This window comes from Macrotis lagotis, chromosome 1 (genome assembly GCF_037893015.1).
Source record: "Macrotis lagotis isolate mMagLag1 chromosome 1, bilby.v1.9.chrom.fasta, whole genome shotgun sequence".
Lineage (NCBI taxonomy): Eukaryota > Metazoa > Chordata > Mammalia > Peramelemorphia > Peramelidae > Macrotis > Macrotis lagotis.
In genome coordinates this window covers 428,965,326-428,982,246 of record NC_133658.1, presented here as the reverse complement: position 1 = coordinate 428,982,246, position 16,921 = coordinate 428,965,326, and the positions used below count along the sequence as shown (strand labels likewise).

At 35.2% G+C, this 16,921-nt stretch overlaps 1 protein-coding gene across 8 annotated transcripts in view; it reads right to left on the bottom strand.

The window, feature by feature from the left end:
* WDR20 (WD repeat domain 20) overlaps nucleotides 1-16,921 on the bottom strand; it is a 97,974-nt gene that overhangs the window by 20,704 nt on the left and 60,349 nt on the right. For 2 of the 8 annotated variants that reach the window (XM_074213132.1, XM_074213135.1), the window contains exon 3: nucleotides 14,845-16,125. In XM_074213132.1, coding sequence (XP_074069233.1) covers nucleotides 14,845-16,125 — 1,281 coding nt within the window. Of the gene's footprint in view, nucleotides 1-3; nucleotides 1,691-8,810; nucleotides 16,126-16,921 lie in introns of those variants that run through there. The other 6 variants (XR_012473833.1, XR_012473835.1, XR_012473832.1 and 3 more) reach the window with 6 other exon arrangements.

Here is a 16,921-nt window from a genome sequence, read left to right as displayed (position 1 = left end):
AAACAAAGCAGTTTACATTAATCCAGCAACAGAACCAGATATCTAAGAACACATTTACAATAGCAGTTATTTCCATTATCTTAATCAACAGGTCAGTTTTATTTGTTAACCACTGTTTTATCACAATTCAACTTTTTTCATCAAGTTATATGCCCCTAAACAGAAGTTAAATTCATAATTACTAAGTAAACACAAAATTCATCGAGCCCCCAAATCCATGCATATCTAATACTTAGATGTAATACTTGTGGGGAAAAGGAAAGAAAGTGCTCATCTTTTTTAGAAAAAGTTAGAATGCCCATGAAAGAGATGGAAGGTAGGACTGTTTACTATGTTTTTGTCCTCCAAAACAAGCCATTTATTTCCTCTTCACCTGTAGTGAACTGACCATAAGTGAAGTGGATCATGTTTGGGTGTTGTAGTTCACAGCTGGGCTGTTCTAAATGGAGTAGAGGCAATCCCAGAGATGTTTTAAATGTAACTGCTTTGTCTCATGAGGAGAATGCCTTTCAAGCATGGTTCAGTGTATAGTAAATAACTAGGTGGATTTTGAGGGTGAGGGGAATAAGTGGGAAGACGGCAGAGAGGGTTTGTTGAATTAAAGGTGAATGCTTGTTCTTGGGTAAAGTAAATAGTTTGTCCTTCATTCTCAAAAAAAGACCATGACAAGCACATGAATTGGATTTGATTGAGAGGGATGCTATGCTTAAGTCACCAGCCTCTCTCTCTTCTCCATAGCCATCTTGATCCAGTGGCCAGATATGAGTCAGGGCAACTAGAAATGCCCTGGATGCAGGGCAATCAGGGTTAAGTGACTTGCCCAAGGTCACACAGCTAGTGTCAAGTATTTGAGGCTGGATTCGAACTCCCATCCTCCTGATTCCAAGGTCAGTGCTCTATCCACTGAACCACCTAGCTGCCCTAGGGTAAAATAAACGAGGCTTTAGGGAATGAAAAAATCGGACAATGAATTCAAAAGCCAATTAACCAATGAGGCATTAAAGGTGGAATTTTTGGAACAAAACTTAACAGAATGCCTGAAACTCCTGCATACCAGTGGGAGTGTGTCACTCTAACTGTTCAATATAAATCATGTTACTTTTTTGGCAGGGAGAAAATGAGACCTATATTAAATTTTTCTAACTTTAGATAGATGCCATTTTATGTAAACTTAAGCATGTTTATTTCTTTCCAAGATAAATAGCTACTATAGTATTCTGGGATATGTAGTTAGATCTTAATTCTACATTCACTGATAATACTTTGGTGTTAAACTCTTGTAAAAGAGTTGTAAATTTTCCATTTTAGGCACATAAACTCAATTATTCTTAAAAGCAGTCTGAAAATTACTAAAGTATTATTTACAAGCTAAGACTAAATAAATATTTGTGCCAAATACAGTACTGGTTTTTCATATTTGGGATTTGTACCAGATATGGCTATCTATATCTAACAGCATTCATTGACAAAGTTACATGCACCTTGTTCTAGTTGGGACTAAAAGTATGCTACCACTTAAGTAATTTTATGTACAGATCATTTCTTACCTTAAAGTTAGGTTCCTGTAACTTAGATCCTTTAATCTAGACAAGACCAGGAAGCAAATACCAATTGGAATGTAGAATTTGACACCTCTTCAGAATCTATAGGAGCTCTTTTCCTCTCAGATCCAAGAACCCAGGAACAACTACTGAGAAAAGGAAAGAACCCTGTTCTGACTTCTAAACCAAAACACATTTCTGAATTGGTGGTAATGAGTCTCAAAACCTAGCCCAACTAAACTTTTTCCTGCTAACTCAGATCCACCAAGTCAGATGTGATGACGAAGTCTACTGGGATAGGTGGATAAAGAAAACTGTTTTCTAGCTCTCCAGTAAGCCTAAAGAATCCTAGTTGGCTTCTAGGGGTGATGCAGTGAATTTAACTTTCAATTCTCACTATAGGAGTTGTGTGTGTACATTGTATATCTGTATATATGTGTGTGTGTGTGTGTGTGTATGTGTGTATGTATATATACACACATACAATGTACACACATAACATACACATAAACATTTTATATATACAAAATTTCCCATATTAAATCTCAGAATTGAAAGGAATTTTATAGTTCATCTTAGTCAAATTAGAAGCCTGAAGAAAAAAAGCATTTTAAGTGGTCAGTGTAACCAAATCAGGGAATTGCGTATTTTGCACAAATAAAAAATCCTTAAGCAAACTCCAAAAGAAAGTATCTGGCTAAGAATTTTTATAATGAAATAACAAATGATGTGTTCTTGAAAGAATCTCTTGAGAATTTAAATTTATTTATTCAGAATATAAGGGAGTTTGTTGGATAAGTTGCTTGCTTCAAAGGAATAGTATCTATCAATCAAAAAATTATCAAAACTTCCCTGTGATAAAAGACAGGTGTAGGCCTTCACTTGACCCTATCCTTCATCATTCCATCTCCAAGCAAGCAAAGTCTGTAGAGTGCTTCAGGGAAAAAACTCCTTTGAGAAAGGATCCATCTACCTGCCTACCCAAGATTAGAAGAGTACTATTTCAGTGTTTACTTTCTCCACTAAGGAGAAAGTTATAGGACAGACATGGCCACAGGCAGAATCTTCCATTCTAGGTGCCCTGTTCTGTCTCTGCCTTCAATGCATATAGCACCTTCTTCCTAAGAAATTAGTATTTTGCAAGCCAAGTCATTCATATTACTCTCTGAGAGAAAAATTGTTTTTTTCCAGTGGCTGCATTTATTTATCCCAGAAATTTAGGAATGAGAAGACCTGGGTTGAAATTCTACTTCCCTTATTTGTATAACAACGGGCAAATTACTTTAACCCTTAACCTTTCTAGCTTCATTTCCTACCACTGTAAAATAGGGATCATACAGTTTCACTCTGACTTAGAGTTGTTGTACGGAAAAGTAGTGCAGAAATGAATTTTTGAAAAGGATGATGATGATGATGATGAGTGTTTATACAACTTTGCAAAGCACTTTATGCATAGTCTGTTATTTGATCCTCACAACTATTTGGTGAGGTTGGTGATATTTTAACTCATTTTACAGATGAAGATGATAATGGCCAAGGTTCATGTAGCTAATGTCTAAAGCAGCATTTGAACTCCACCTCCCTGACTTTAAATCTAGCACTCTGTTTGTCACCTTGGACAGAACATTATCTTCTGGGGTTTAGTTCTGGAAAGGACTTGAGATTCACTCTAAATTGACTTTACAAAAGTCCAAAGGTTAAACAATTTGTTTAAAGGGAGCATAACCCAGAACAAAAGGAGGGAATCTATTCTAATTCCAAATCTAGTGTTCTTTCTACCACATCTATAATCTTCACTACATGGATATTATTAGCAAGAATACATGTTTATAATACTTGATCAAGTTTACTGGGTGCTTTTCTTTCTTTCAACATTTGTGAAGGAAGGGAAGATGAGCAGTGGAGCTATTCAGAAATTGAGGCAAAAAGAGCCTCTGAACCATTCATACTGTTGTTCTTAAAGTGCCCTTAGCTAATTCAATTACTTAACTATCCATTAACAGAAGAGGACTTTCTAATCAATCATTTTCTGCATACTTGAGGAATATTAACCTGTTAATGGCAATGTATTGCATTTTTAGAATGCAGTTATATATCTATCTGCATATAATCTTGCAGTGCAATATTTTTACTGTAAAATGCACAAGTGAGTGAGTTTATTAATATGTGTAGATTCCAGGTCATAACTTGTAAAATTTCAAAATCCTCAACTGAGAGGAAGTGAAGAGAAACAAACAGAAATAAATTTAAAGTAATACTATTGTGCCTATCCTGTTTTAGCATGAAGAATTTGATAGTATTTTGATTAAATATTTTATTTAGTTTTGGTCCAGACCTAGGATTTCATTTGTGCATAGGAACTGTGTAAAAAGAAACAACTTTCATCCAGATAAGCAGCCTGTCTTTAAAGAGTTGCAAGTCACAATGTTACGAAGTTAAAATTGAGAAGGGCTTTAGAGGGCATTGATTCCTATGTGTCCGAGATAAGAATTTAAAAGGTAGTCTTCCTGGCTCTTATACCAATCCTTTATCAATCATACATGTATATTTCAAGTTTTTATGGGCATTAAAGACTAATGATATTTCCATATTTTATTACACAGACATAATTTCATTTATCATGAGATAGGTGGTAAAAATTTTATTATTTTCTCAGAAAAGGGTTCAGAAAGGTTTAGATGCCCACAGTCACATATCTAGTAGGTGATATTGCTAAGACACAAAGACAGACTTGATGCTGTTTTTCACTCCATTATGCTTTTTAATGGCATAAAATGGCAATATCTTTGGTGTTTCAAAGAGAATCCTTTCACAGAAAGTTTTCAAAATAGAAGCTGAAATTAATTAGTTCAAGTTGAACAATATGACCTTTGAGGTTCTCCCCGACTTTGAGATTCTATAAGTTTAAATAAATATTTAACAAGTGTATGTATATGTCTGTCTATATACACACACACATTCACAGCAATTTCCAAAAGGCATACATACATTCTTCTAAACAGAAAATGTGATAACCATCAGCACTCTTCATTGTTATACTGAGTCTAATGAATAATTCTAATGAATAAAAACAATAGATATTCAAAATGACAAAATCACATCTGATGCTCAAGTAATATCTAAAAGATAAAGGTCATAAAATAAGATGTTGAAACTGAATCTCCAACATGATTTCAAGATGGGTAGGGAACCTATTAGCAAGCATGCATTTCTTTCAATTGATGGTGAGCATGCTTAACGTAGGTATGAACATTACAGAAGTGTTATAGGCTTATATATGGAGAGTTGTAGATAAGGCAGAAAAAATGCCATCATCGATCCACAGCATGCATTGGAGGGAAGCTCTGTGTGTCCTTTGAGTCAGAAATCCAGGCTTCTATTTTCAGTGTCTCTCTCTTGTGATCATGGTAAAGTCACTTCTCTCTCTTAGCTTCAGAATACAAGTTCCTTTGGGTCAGGAACTATCTCACTTTTGTATTTGTGTCTCCAGCATTTAGGGCAATGTGTGGAACACAGAAGGACCCTTAATAAAATGTTAAATTTTAAACAAAAGGTACATCACTTTAAATGTGTACATTTATTTGACAACTTTTCCATGTCGTCTACACATAAAACACCTATTATATATACAAGGAATACCTTGCTTTGACCTTCAGAGATCCTGGAAATGATTTTTCCCTACCTCATTATAGCCTTGCTACACAGTAACAATACACATACACAGGGGCTGTTTAATTCTTTTTTTCACACCTCAGGTCTAGCTAAAAAGCCTAGTACTCAGTAGGCAGGCATCTAATTGAATGTTAATACTGGATTTGGAATCAGAATTAGATTGCAGTCTTTCTTACTACTTACTATTGATTCTCACAATGGGATGTGGAGATCAAAGAAAAATTCATTTTATAGTTAGATAAGGCATGCACAAGCACTGAAGTATCCAATGAAGACAGTTGTTAGAGGACCTTTAAAACTCTACATGTAACCCATACAATAAATATGCTGAATTTTTTTTTTTGAAGTCGGGAGAGAAGGGGTAGGAAGAGATGCTAGAAACTTTCATTTTAGATCACAATTTTAGTTAAGTATGCCAGTGTGAAAATATAGGCTTGATTTTGAGGCATGCTTAGCCATATGGGGCCACTATTAGCAATCAAATCCTACATTTTTTTTAGTAGACAATTTGGCCTACCATCAATAAGCTTTATGTGACAAATGTAACAAATGTAGAATAGGTCCAAAATTATTATATAAGCTAGACATATTTCTGTTTCATTCTCTCCCTTCTCCCAAACCCCATTCCTTTGGACTGCAAACCAAGATTTGTGTTCTTGTATTGACTCTACTGCCAAGTTAGTGCTCTAGGTTTCAGTTTCCTCATCTGTAAAAAATGACTAGATGCTTTAAGTATCTCCCTTTCTATTCAGTATGATTTTCGTCCCCTGCAGGATGAACACAGCTTAACAATGAATGAACTATGAATGTATCTCGCAGGGAGCTTTTGAGTTACTCCAAAAACCATTAATTACTAAATCTATGTAATTTAAGATATTAAGCTATAGGAATGAGTTATTCTAGATATTGAAAGACTTTCAACAAAGAGAAAATACTTAGGCCACAGAACACTGAAGCTCAAGTCCTATATGGTCATTCCATTATATTATGTATCCTTGTGGAACTCTAGTACCCTACACAAAAAAATCATTTGAGTTTTAAGCTCACAGCAAATATAACATTCTTTGCCATGAGGCACTGTGGCCCATTATATGTTTAAGTTGACAACAAAAGGTGCCAGTCAAGTTGCGTATCACTACCTGAGCCATTTTCACCTTTCTTAAACCCTCAACCTTTTTTTTTTTTTAAAGGTTTTTTGCAAGGCAATGGGGTTAAGTGGCTTGCCCAAGGCAGTAATAAGTGTCTGAAGCTGGATTTGAACTTGGGTATTCCTGACTCCAGAGTCAGTACTCTATCCACTGTGCCACCTAGCCACCCCCCTCAATCTTTTCTTAACTTCTGCCCCATGTCTCCCCACCCAAGCTGGGAAGAATAGGCAGTAAATTGAAGCTAGGTGGGGCTAAGGATTATAGAAGTTGCACTATGGGGTAGGAGGAATTGTCTAGCTAGCAGAACAAGTGGTCCTCAAATAGCATACCACTTCTCACTGTATACTGTGTAGTTAAGGACTTAGCATGGATATAAACTCACTGTACCTTCTTATGCTTTAACAAATATGTGCTCATTCTGCTACCTCTAAAAGTAACCTCTCTGCTTGGGAGACGTAGATAATTGAATTTGTTTCATGTTGGCAAATGGTGCTTCTATTCTAAAACTGGGGGGGGGGGGATGAGAGGGTAGAGTTGAGGGTCCTTGCCTGAACTCTCTGGAAGACTTACCTAGCTCTACAATCTTACTTTATGGAGGGGGACACTGGGATCTAGAGGGGGCAAGAAATTTGCTTAAATTAGAATCCAGGTTTCTCAACTTGGGTAAATGCTGTTATTCTCTATTTGTTAAGGAATTATCACAGGAAAGACCCCTTTGGTTATTGGTTTAGGGGTGCAATTTCTTGAGCTAAGATGTAATGGAGGAGGGAAGTATTTATACAAGTGTATACCCATTCACATGACTGGAGAAGAGCTCTTGTAAGGAAAAATGCTCAAGGTAAATCTACTTCCAGACTAGGCTGAAATGCCTTCCTGAAGAAGGTTAGTATCAAAGCTACCACAAGTCTCAACATTTTCTCCCTAGCCTATCATCCATAGTCCCTGCCATGCCCCCAGCCTCTTTCCCCAACTCATATTATAATTGAGCTTTTTAGATTTTAAGTTCCTAAAGGTAGGGGAAATATTTTGCTCCATGTCACCCAGTAAACTAAACTGAATACAGAAGGCTGAATTCTCCAAAACAGCAAGTAAATGAGAAATTTTAGATTTACTAAATTATATAGTTCATCATAGTTTTTCAATCAAAGTTTGCAGACTGGAAAAGCTTGGCAAAGGGGGAAACATAGATAATTTTTACTCACTGATCAGTAAAACTCTAGGATCCTTCCTTTACAAGTGTATCTAAAGTTTAACTAAGGCTACATAACCCCCTTTTCACAGAAGAAAGGAGTTCAATAAAGTGACTTGCTTGCACTGACATAGCCACTGTTTCAAAACCAGATGATCTGATTCCATGACTAGTGATATTCCCATTTTCCCACCTAATCTTGACCTGTTCAGACATCTACCTTCTCAAATGATATAAACTCGGGTAATAACTTAAATGTTTGCTTAATATTTAGTTTTGTAACATAATTTCAATACCACCCAAATCTTAATCTCTGAACAAAAAAAGTAAAGTTTCCAACCCCTTTTTACAAAATAATGATCTGTATAGGTGCTCTCTTCAATAATATAGACCATATAAAGCTCCTTTCCAGCTAAAAAAATTCTTTACCCCATGGTCATCTTTTTGATTAGCCTTTTCACACTTAGGTCTTTAGACAATCAGTGCTGGTTTGTTAAGCAGGAAAGTAGGTACAAAGAACATAGTCTCTCTTTCCATAAAATCTTTTCAAACAATTTCTAGATAACTTAGGTATTTCCAAAGCAATTTTGTTCAAAGACTACAGCAATGGAATTCAGGTCCTAAGTTGGAAAACCATGAAAATAGGCATTTTCTATCAGTTTCTAAATGGAAATGTTTTCTAGATTTTCTGAGGTGGCTAGTAGTAAACTATATCTGCCGAGGAACAGCTAAGTCTCCTCATGAGGTCTCTTGGTCTCAGCAGCATTTAATATCTGGGGGATGGGGGTGTCAATGGGGAGACCCAAAACAATGAAATCATAGATCCTTAAACCACTAAATTTTTCTCATGGCAGTTAAGTGCTACTGGGAAGGGGGGGTTGGATATTCAAAAACATTTTAAAGCTATTTAAAAAAAATCATTTCAGCTAACTAAAAGCATTATGTGAACTAGAATATGAGAGATTGAAATCTATCAGGGAACCAGACTTAAAGGATTATAGACTGTAACTATGGATTGGGTAAGGAGAGAGTAAGACATGGGCCACAATTAAATCTTAATCTTGATTGGCTGAATTCACATCTAAGAGTATGGTGTACAGAAAATGTGAGTTTATCAAATATAGTTTCTGGTAAATGCTATGGCTTAGACCACAAGGAAAAAACATTTCACCCCTGAAAATGGGACATATTTGGATTTTGCCACTTTTCCAAAGAAACTTTGGCTTTGAGACAGAAATAAAAGAGATTACAACTGTCAAGTTTGGACCCAGTGTATGAGAAATTTTATGAAACTGAATAATTCAAGTGGGCATTTCATTTTCATGACAGGTTATTCTTCTCTTCATGCTAGCCTTCCCTTACCTCAGTGGTACCTCTGATGGTGACTTGTGTGAGTGTAGGCCTGGAACTCCTGCATTGAAGCATTCAGGGATGGAGGTCCCAGGGCGCTGCCCAGTTCAATTATGTCTGTTGAGAGTGAGTGGATAACATTTCATAGCAAGATAAGAGAAATAACTGTCTACAGCTTATTAAAACCATGAAAATGGGCATTTTCTATCAGTTTCTAAATGGAAATGTTTTCTAGATTTTCTGAGGTGGCTTCTTCTAAGACAGTATGTATCTTGAAAAAGGTGTCAAGAAAATTTAGTTCAAGACTATGAGAAAGAAAAATAGAAGGAAATCCTCATGGGAAAAGAGCTCCTGTAGAGTTAAAAAATCATAAATGTCTCCATTTCACCTTTTACTTGGCTGAAGAGAACCCATCTATCCATGTCTGGATTCATGAAATCAAATTTCAACAAAATCGAGTATTCAACTTTGAATGCAAGTTTAGTTCAGTCTATAATCATAAAAATTAAACTGTATGTATATATAAACATAAATGAAGTTTTAAATCAACAAAAATTTGTATTTGACTTTGCACTCATAAAGTTCACAAAATTATTTTTGATTCACTTTAGCAAGATTTAAAAAATCTATTAAAATTCTGAATCAGAAATTAGGTGGCATTAACAATGCTTATGACTTTTTTTCCCTTATTGAACTGATAAGGCCCTTGATTTTACCAAGTGGAAGAGAAGTTTTTTGCTTTACTCAGATTTTCAAGCTCAGGTAGGAAAATGACTTGAAAATTTTCTACATTTATAAATCATTCACACATTTTATTTAATGTCATAATACAGTGGACAACCCCAAAGTATTTTGCAATTGTCAAGTATTTAGTAAGGTTCTTAGCTGTAATAAAGACAGATGAACAGCTAAAAAACAAAGCCGTGTGAAACAGAAACATGATTTTTTTAAAAACTAAAAAACCCAACAATACTGATATTAAAGCTTCATTAGTTATTGCAACAGTTAAGAACTTAATTTACCAATATCTTATGTTAGAAAGGCTCATTATGAAATTTATTCAAGTTTTCAAGAAATTAGATGAAAATGTAAAAAAAGGAAATACATCTGATTTTACTTTTGATTTTCACTAAAGGTAAATATTAATACAGATTTTATACAGTATATCACCAATAGCAGTCTTGAACAAACCCAAGAATACAGAAATTTTTAAAAAAGGCAAGAAAAATCTTGTATATTAGGTTCACATTCAGGTTGTGAGATAGCAATTTAGTGATGACCTGGATTTCATGTAACATATGCATTAATGAGTAAAATATTCATAATACCAATTTAATAGATTTCTCCTATGGCAGGGGCATATCATAGTTTTAAAACAGACATCCAAGTTTCAAAAGGTCTTAGTTGAATATAGGGGGAAATTCTATAATTGCTGAGAGCCAATGAGGTTATTAACTAACCCTCAATCATCCTTTATTATATAACCACAAGGTCATGCTGTATTTTTGGCTTTGTTAAATGAAGCAATAAGCATTTTGCTGTCACAAATTATCATTATTAGTCCCGATTTAGTTTGATATGAAGGGTATGAGGAAGGCATTGGCTTTCTTTCCCCCTCCCAATTATGTACACAAGACTGCAAAAGTTTCAACTTTTACCTTTGTCACCCAGATCATATAATGAATCATTTTAATTGCATTTTGCCTGAGGCTTACACATAGAAAATCTAATGTTGGGAAATAAAAATGACAACTGGGAATCTGAAATACAAACACTGGAAATATCACCTCTCAGAAATGTGTATAATAGGAACATAGGCAAACTGCTCTTTCCCATTCACCAACACTTCTAGCATGAGATACTTGATATGTTTTGTTTAAGCACTCAGGGCAGAAACTGTATTACACCAAAACACAATACTGTACCACAGGCAATTTGAATCTGAAAACCTCATAGTTAAAAGATTGTTTAGTTTGTCCCTGTATGATTAACTATTAAGTTTTATTTATGCAGGTTGATGGCCTGCCTTAATTATTAGCCCTTTGGCATTTTTCTAAATGATACTTGAAATAAATCTACTTTTCTTCAAAGTCAAGAGATTACAGGAAGTTGTGAGGAGAAAACAACTTCAAATAAATAAATACAAATAAATATAATCAATCTGAGAACAAATTCATGCTTCAAGGATCCAAGTGAGTAAACCAGTTATTTTCTTCTGGGGCAATTACTGCTAGACAAAAGAAAATGAATTTCAAACATTTTCCAAGAATGAGTTGTAGGTACATATTTGTGTCAGTATACCCACAGAAATATGGGACATATAAAGTTGTGGGTTTTTTCCCTAATTTTTCAAAGGTATTTGCATTTTATTTTAAGGTGAAAAGTATGGGAAATCTTCGCTATAGCTCTCCTGTTTTTTTAGCTACCTCCTGCCCATCTTTTTTCAGCATCCTCTTATTCCCAGTCAAAAATTTCAAGGAGCAATATTAACATTCCTCTCCTTCAAAAAGTATCATAAGTTATAAAAAATAATGAAAATGAAAATCCCCACAATTGTAAAATTGTAATCAAAAGTCATTTTTCAATTTTTTTTTTGCTATTATGGGAGATGACAGAGACTTGTCACTTCTCCATTCTACAAGATGAAAATCAAAGATCCCAAACCCCAAGAATCTCAAGTCTTGGCCTATGTGCGTGGTAAAAATCAGTATCAAATTGAACTAAGGAAGCAGGCAATGAAGAGATATGGGAAATGTCAAATTAATTCAAAATGACCATTACTACTGGCTACAGATTGCTCAAAGCTCTAATTAGCATTTGTGGTTTCTAAAACTGCACATAATATTAACATTCTTGGTCAGGTTGGAAATAAGCCACACCCTATCCTTAATTAAATTTAGTATTCAATAAGCTGTTTTTAGAGTAATTTCTATCAAAAGAGATGTTCTAACCCACAGATAGGACATGAACAAAAAGCTTTTAGAAAAATATAAGGAAGCTCAAAGATCTGATTGCTGTACAATATCCTGACTCCTAAATTTTTAGGAAAAAATACTAATGCTTTTGCAAACACTTTGAGAATGGTGGGAGACAGACCCACCTATCCCACTCTCTTCTCAGCAATTTGTAAAGCCACATTAATTCTGGTCCAGGAGACTACTTTGCATTCTGTTTTGATGGCTGTCAAAAAAAAGGGGTAATAAATCAGAGGGAAAGGCTGTAATGTTATCTACTATGTCTGCTTCTTTGTAACCTCGGTGCTTAGCACAGTGACTGGTAGTGTTTTAATAAATACTTGCTGAATGGACCCATTAAGAGCCAATACTTGTCAGTTGGATCTAAGCACAGTAGCACCCACTTTATCCCTATTCCACTCACCTTATCCAGTTCACTACTTAAAATAAAATGAGGGAGAGGGATGGAGAATTATAATGGGAAAGTACACACAGGATATTGAGACTTTACTGGCAAAAAAGGGTAGAAATCTGATCAGTCTGAAATCCAAACACTATGTTTTTGATGCATTTGAAAATTCTTATTAAATTCTCAGCCTGTTCCTTTTGCTATGCTCTCACAATTCATTCCCAAGCAGCAAAAATCTTGTTTATTTGTTACTGAAACTCTTAGTTCCATTTCAGGGAAATGGGGGAAAGAAAGTTTAAATGTCCATCTACTTGAAGTATAATCTAGCCAAATTATGCTAAAAGTATACTATATAATAATGTGCAATAATATATTAGAATCTGGAAGACTGGGATAACTTCAGCATGAACCTTAACTTACCTGTGATTAACCATTTTTCATAGTGGACAAATACCCAATCGTGAATTTTGAAACTGCATACTCAATGTCTCAGAAGCATTTGAAACTGGATTTCTAAAAATGTATGTGCACAAAACTGCACACAGTTAATTATTAATTTGCTTTCCTAACAACCAAATTTAGACTGAACTAAAGAGGCAAAGATCTGCTAAAGTGTCTGTATTTAGCTGAGGATGAATTAACATTTAGGAACAAAGTACCAGATATTATAAAGATCCCAGGGCACTAACATTCCTCCCTTTTCAGGAACAAATATTCTGGGATGTGTAATAAAATGAGATACAATTGAAAAGTGCTTTGTGGCTTTAATACAAAAAGAATGATTTTTACTATTTTTATTTTTATTACATATTTTTATTTCTATTACAAGGTAATAGAAACAGATTTTTTTCATTAAGGAATTTCATAAATATAAAGTTAATGGATCCAGCCATTATATGTGCAGAAAACTAGGCCTGGATTAAAACATGATTCCAGCAAATTCTTTTAGAGTTGCAGGCAGCACCAGTGTAATAATAGCTACAACACATCATTCAGTTACCCTTTAACTAAATTGTTCATCAAGAAATACATATCATTAGATTTTCACTTATTGTAATTTCATTCACTATTTTAACTTTGGACTAATACATGTTCTGATAACCTGGAGATTTAATGAAGCAGACTATAAAAACTTTAATGCCAAGAATAAAAATTATCAAGCAGGAAGCTGTCATTTTGACAAAATATGACAGTCAAAAGAATCAATTTTATCATTCTGAATTTTGGAAGAGAAGTGCTTTAAATAAGCGATAAGGTATGTTATGAATTACAACCAAATACTGTAGATTGAAGCAACACTTGGGTCTACTGACTTGAGCATCAGAATTTTATGAGAAAACTCCAATCTAACAACTCTCCCCTCAATCATATGAGCTCCAAAGCAATACTATTTAGAAACAATATCAAAATGAGAGTCCTGAGAGCAAAACTATTCACCAGTGTATAACAATCATCTGGGAATCATAAAATATAGTAATTTAGAACAAAAACCAAAAAACCCAAGCCACCAATGACCTCAAATTCTGCCTGTTTCCTTTGGGTGTAAAAGCAAAATCCAAAAAGATTCAAGATTCAAAGCCAGTACTTTAAAGCCTTTGGGAGTATATCACTTTTTATAAAAACAAAGCTAAGAAGCTTGCCTGAGGCCTCTAAGTCAAAGCTGGAGATTCACCAAAAATACTTGCTTCTCCCTTTTTCCTCAATCCACCTCCCCCATCCCCCCACCCCCCAAAAAAGAGCAGAGTATTGGGTACAAATTATCTTGGCTTATAAATGACAAGAGGCACTTTTGATGACTGCCAGACTTCCTTGAGTCTATGATTCCTTTCACCTTACAGGCTCTTAAGTAGTACAGGATACATACTTAGACCATTACTCTATTCAGATCTCAAGCAAAGTGCTACAAACCGCTTCTTTGAAAAGATGTTTATTAAACAACTTTAATTCTGTCATAAAATGACTAAGATGGGTTTTAAAAATTAAGGCTCTTATCTTTGGATGGATTGCCATAACAATGTAAAAAGAATATCAACACTGCTCAACGTTTTGTTCCTAAAGTTAAATTTTAGATAGATTCATAAACCACATTCAAGATCAAGTTGAAAAAAATTTGACTAAAAATGACAATTAGTGACTTTGAAATGAACACACATTCTCTCATTAAGTGCATAATAGCCTAGTCAGTGAGTTTAAGCAAAACTACTTCAGTCAAAGCAGGAACTTTCAATTTAGCATTTTTAAAATCACTGTTTTTCCACATTGCCGTAATTTTCCTAAAATCTAATATAGGAACACTAACTGATCCTTAGGGCTCTATGTACTCCCAACAGGATAACTGTCTTGGCTGGTAATTTGTATATATTTTCCTTTTTTAATGTACTATGGTGAGATGTCAAATGATTCGGAATTACATGGCATGCAGTATCCAAAATTATGGCTCTGATGCATTTAGCTTTACATTAAGCATAAAGAAGTGTCATTCAACATTCATTTTATACCCCATCCCTCCCACAAGGGGGAAAAAAAATCACTACCTATTCAAGTTCTAGATCTTGATGCAGCATTAAGGATTAAAACTTACCACTTTACCAGGCCTTGCCCATGTGCAAATAAATCCCTCCTGACAAGCAGTGACTATACAGTCTTCAAGAAAAATTAACACAGTCAGTCTTTCATGTGCTATCTTTTTACAGATAAGAGGCTCTAATAAGGGAACATCTTCCATTCTGGGGCACAGAGAAGTTCCCAAAGTTTTAGCTGGGTCCGTTTTGGTTTTAGTAACTAGGTTCAGTTTGTCACTACTCTTGCTAGATATATGTCCCATACTATGATTTCGCTTGTGATCTTTGTCATGGTGTCTTTCTTTCCGGTCGTGTAGTGAGAGAGTTGCAAATTTGCTGACACCAGAGGCAATGGCACCGTCCAGCACGCTGCTTTTACTGCCAGCATTTGAAACGGCAGAGTGTGGAAGGCTGTTGGATCGTGGAAGAGGCGGGGGCACAGAATTTCCAGGCATTGTGATGCTGTTTCCATTGCTTCCTGGGTTGGTTCCACCACTTCCTGCAGGTGGACTTGTGGCATTCATGACATTTGTATGTGTCCTTGCTCTGGAGAGGGGTTGGTGGGGAAAAAGAATGTCTTCTGTAAGGTCCCATAAACAGAGTTGTGTATCTTGGCCTACTGAGCCAAACCTATATGTAACGCTTACGGGGCGACTATCTGTAGAGTTCCTTTTTGATAACCTAGATTGTGTACTATTTGCTCGATCTCTGCCAAAATGAAGGAGGTCTTGGAAGTCCTCATCACTGCCACTAAATTCCATTGGGTCACTTTCTTCTACACTAGTGGTATATGGGTCAAATGCTACAACGCTGACCCATGATTTATGTCCATGGCCTCTAGCTATTACTCGACAGTCCACAAAAGACCAAACTGTCACCAAGTCATCCTCTCCACCTGTTACAATATATTTTCCATCTGGGCTCCAACAAACACATAGTAGTCCTCCAAAGTAGCTTTTCATTGTACCGTGCAACTCCACTGAGTCAAAGTTAAATACTCGGAGAAAGCCATCTTGGCTCACACATGCTAAGAACTTTCCATCTGGGGAAAAAGCAAACTCATTCAGGGCACCTTCTCCCACTGTCCACTTAAGGAGAGGATTTCTTGTGGATTTGCTCTTGCAAGTGTGGACTGCAAAGCTTTCTCCTTGCTTAAGTAGCTGGTAGTGTGGAGCTGTGGTACCACAAGTGTGTTCCACATTATATAAGTACATATTACCACTGGAATGAGCTACTAGGAAAAGGCTTTCCGAACCTGGTACCCATTTTACACAGGTTACTCTGGATTTGTCTATTAGTCTCTGTGAAAATAAAGCAGAAAACAAATGGCTGTCAAAATGAGGAAATTTTACATTTCAAAATTGTTTATTAAGAAAATATACTTAAGATGTTCTAGTATGAATGCTTTAAATTATTTGAGTCTGGGGTTTTCCTCTTTAAGTTATAGAAACATTTTCCTTAGGTACATATAAAATGGAACAATTTAAAGACATCTGTACTCACTTGCCCCATATGACAGGGAGCCACTGTTAAATCTGTCATCAAAAATATGAGGAATGAAGATTCATTTTACAGGATTTATCTTTTTCTTTGACACTGTGTAACCACTAAAAAGTTACTTTCTATTTTGTGCCACTAATTCTTAAAATTATCAAATCTTAAGATATCATCTAGAATTATCAATGTTCTCAAACTTTTCCTAGGATATTACCCAGTCCTCAAACACATAGCTTTGTCATAATGGTCAACTGTTTTGATAAGGTCTCCAGAAACTTACAAGTCATACATTCTCATGATTGCTTGGAATTTCACAAATGCCATCTCAAGAATCTTGTATTCTTGGGGGTAAAGTTAGCACTTTGTTCCCTGAGCTACAGTTTCTTTGATCATTTCAAATAAATGTATGTCTACATTTTTACTGAATTGAAGAAATAACTTATTGTTTAATAGTTCTTTTTAGAAATTAAAATCAATTAGTAGGCTATGATGCAAGCTATTAATAATGATATTCTGGTAAGATAGATTTTTAAACTTATCACTCATTACACAACTGCAGGAAATCTTGGAAGAACCAAAATCTATATAGCAGGGTGTCTA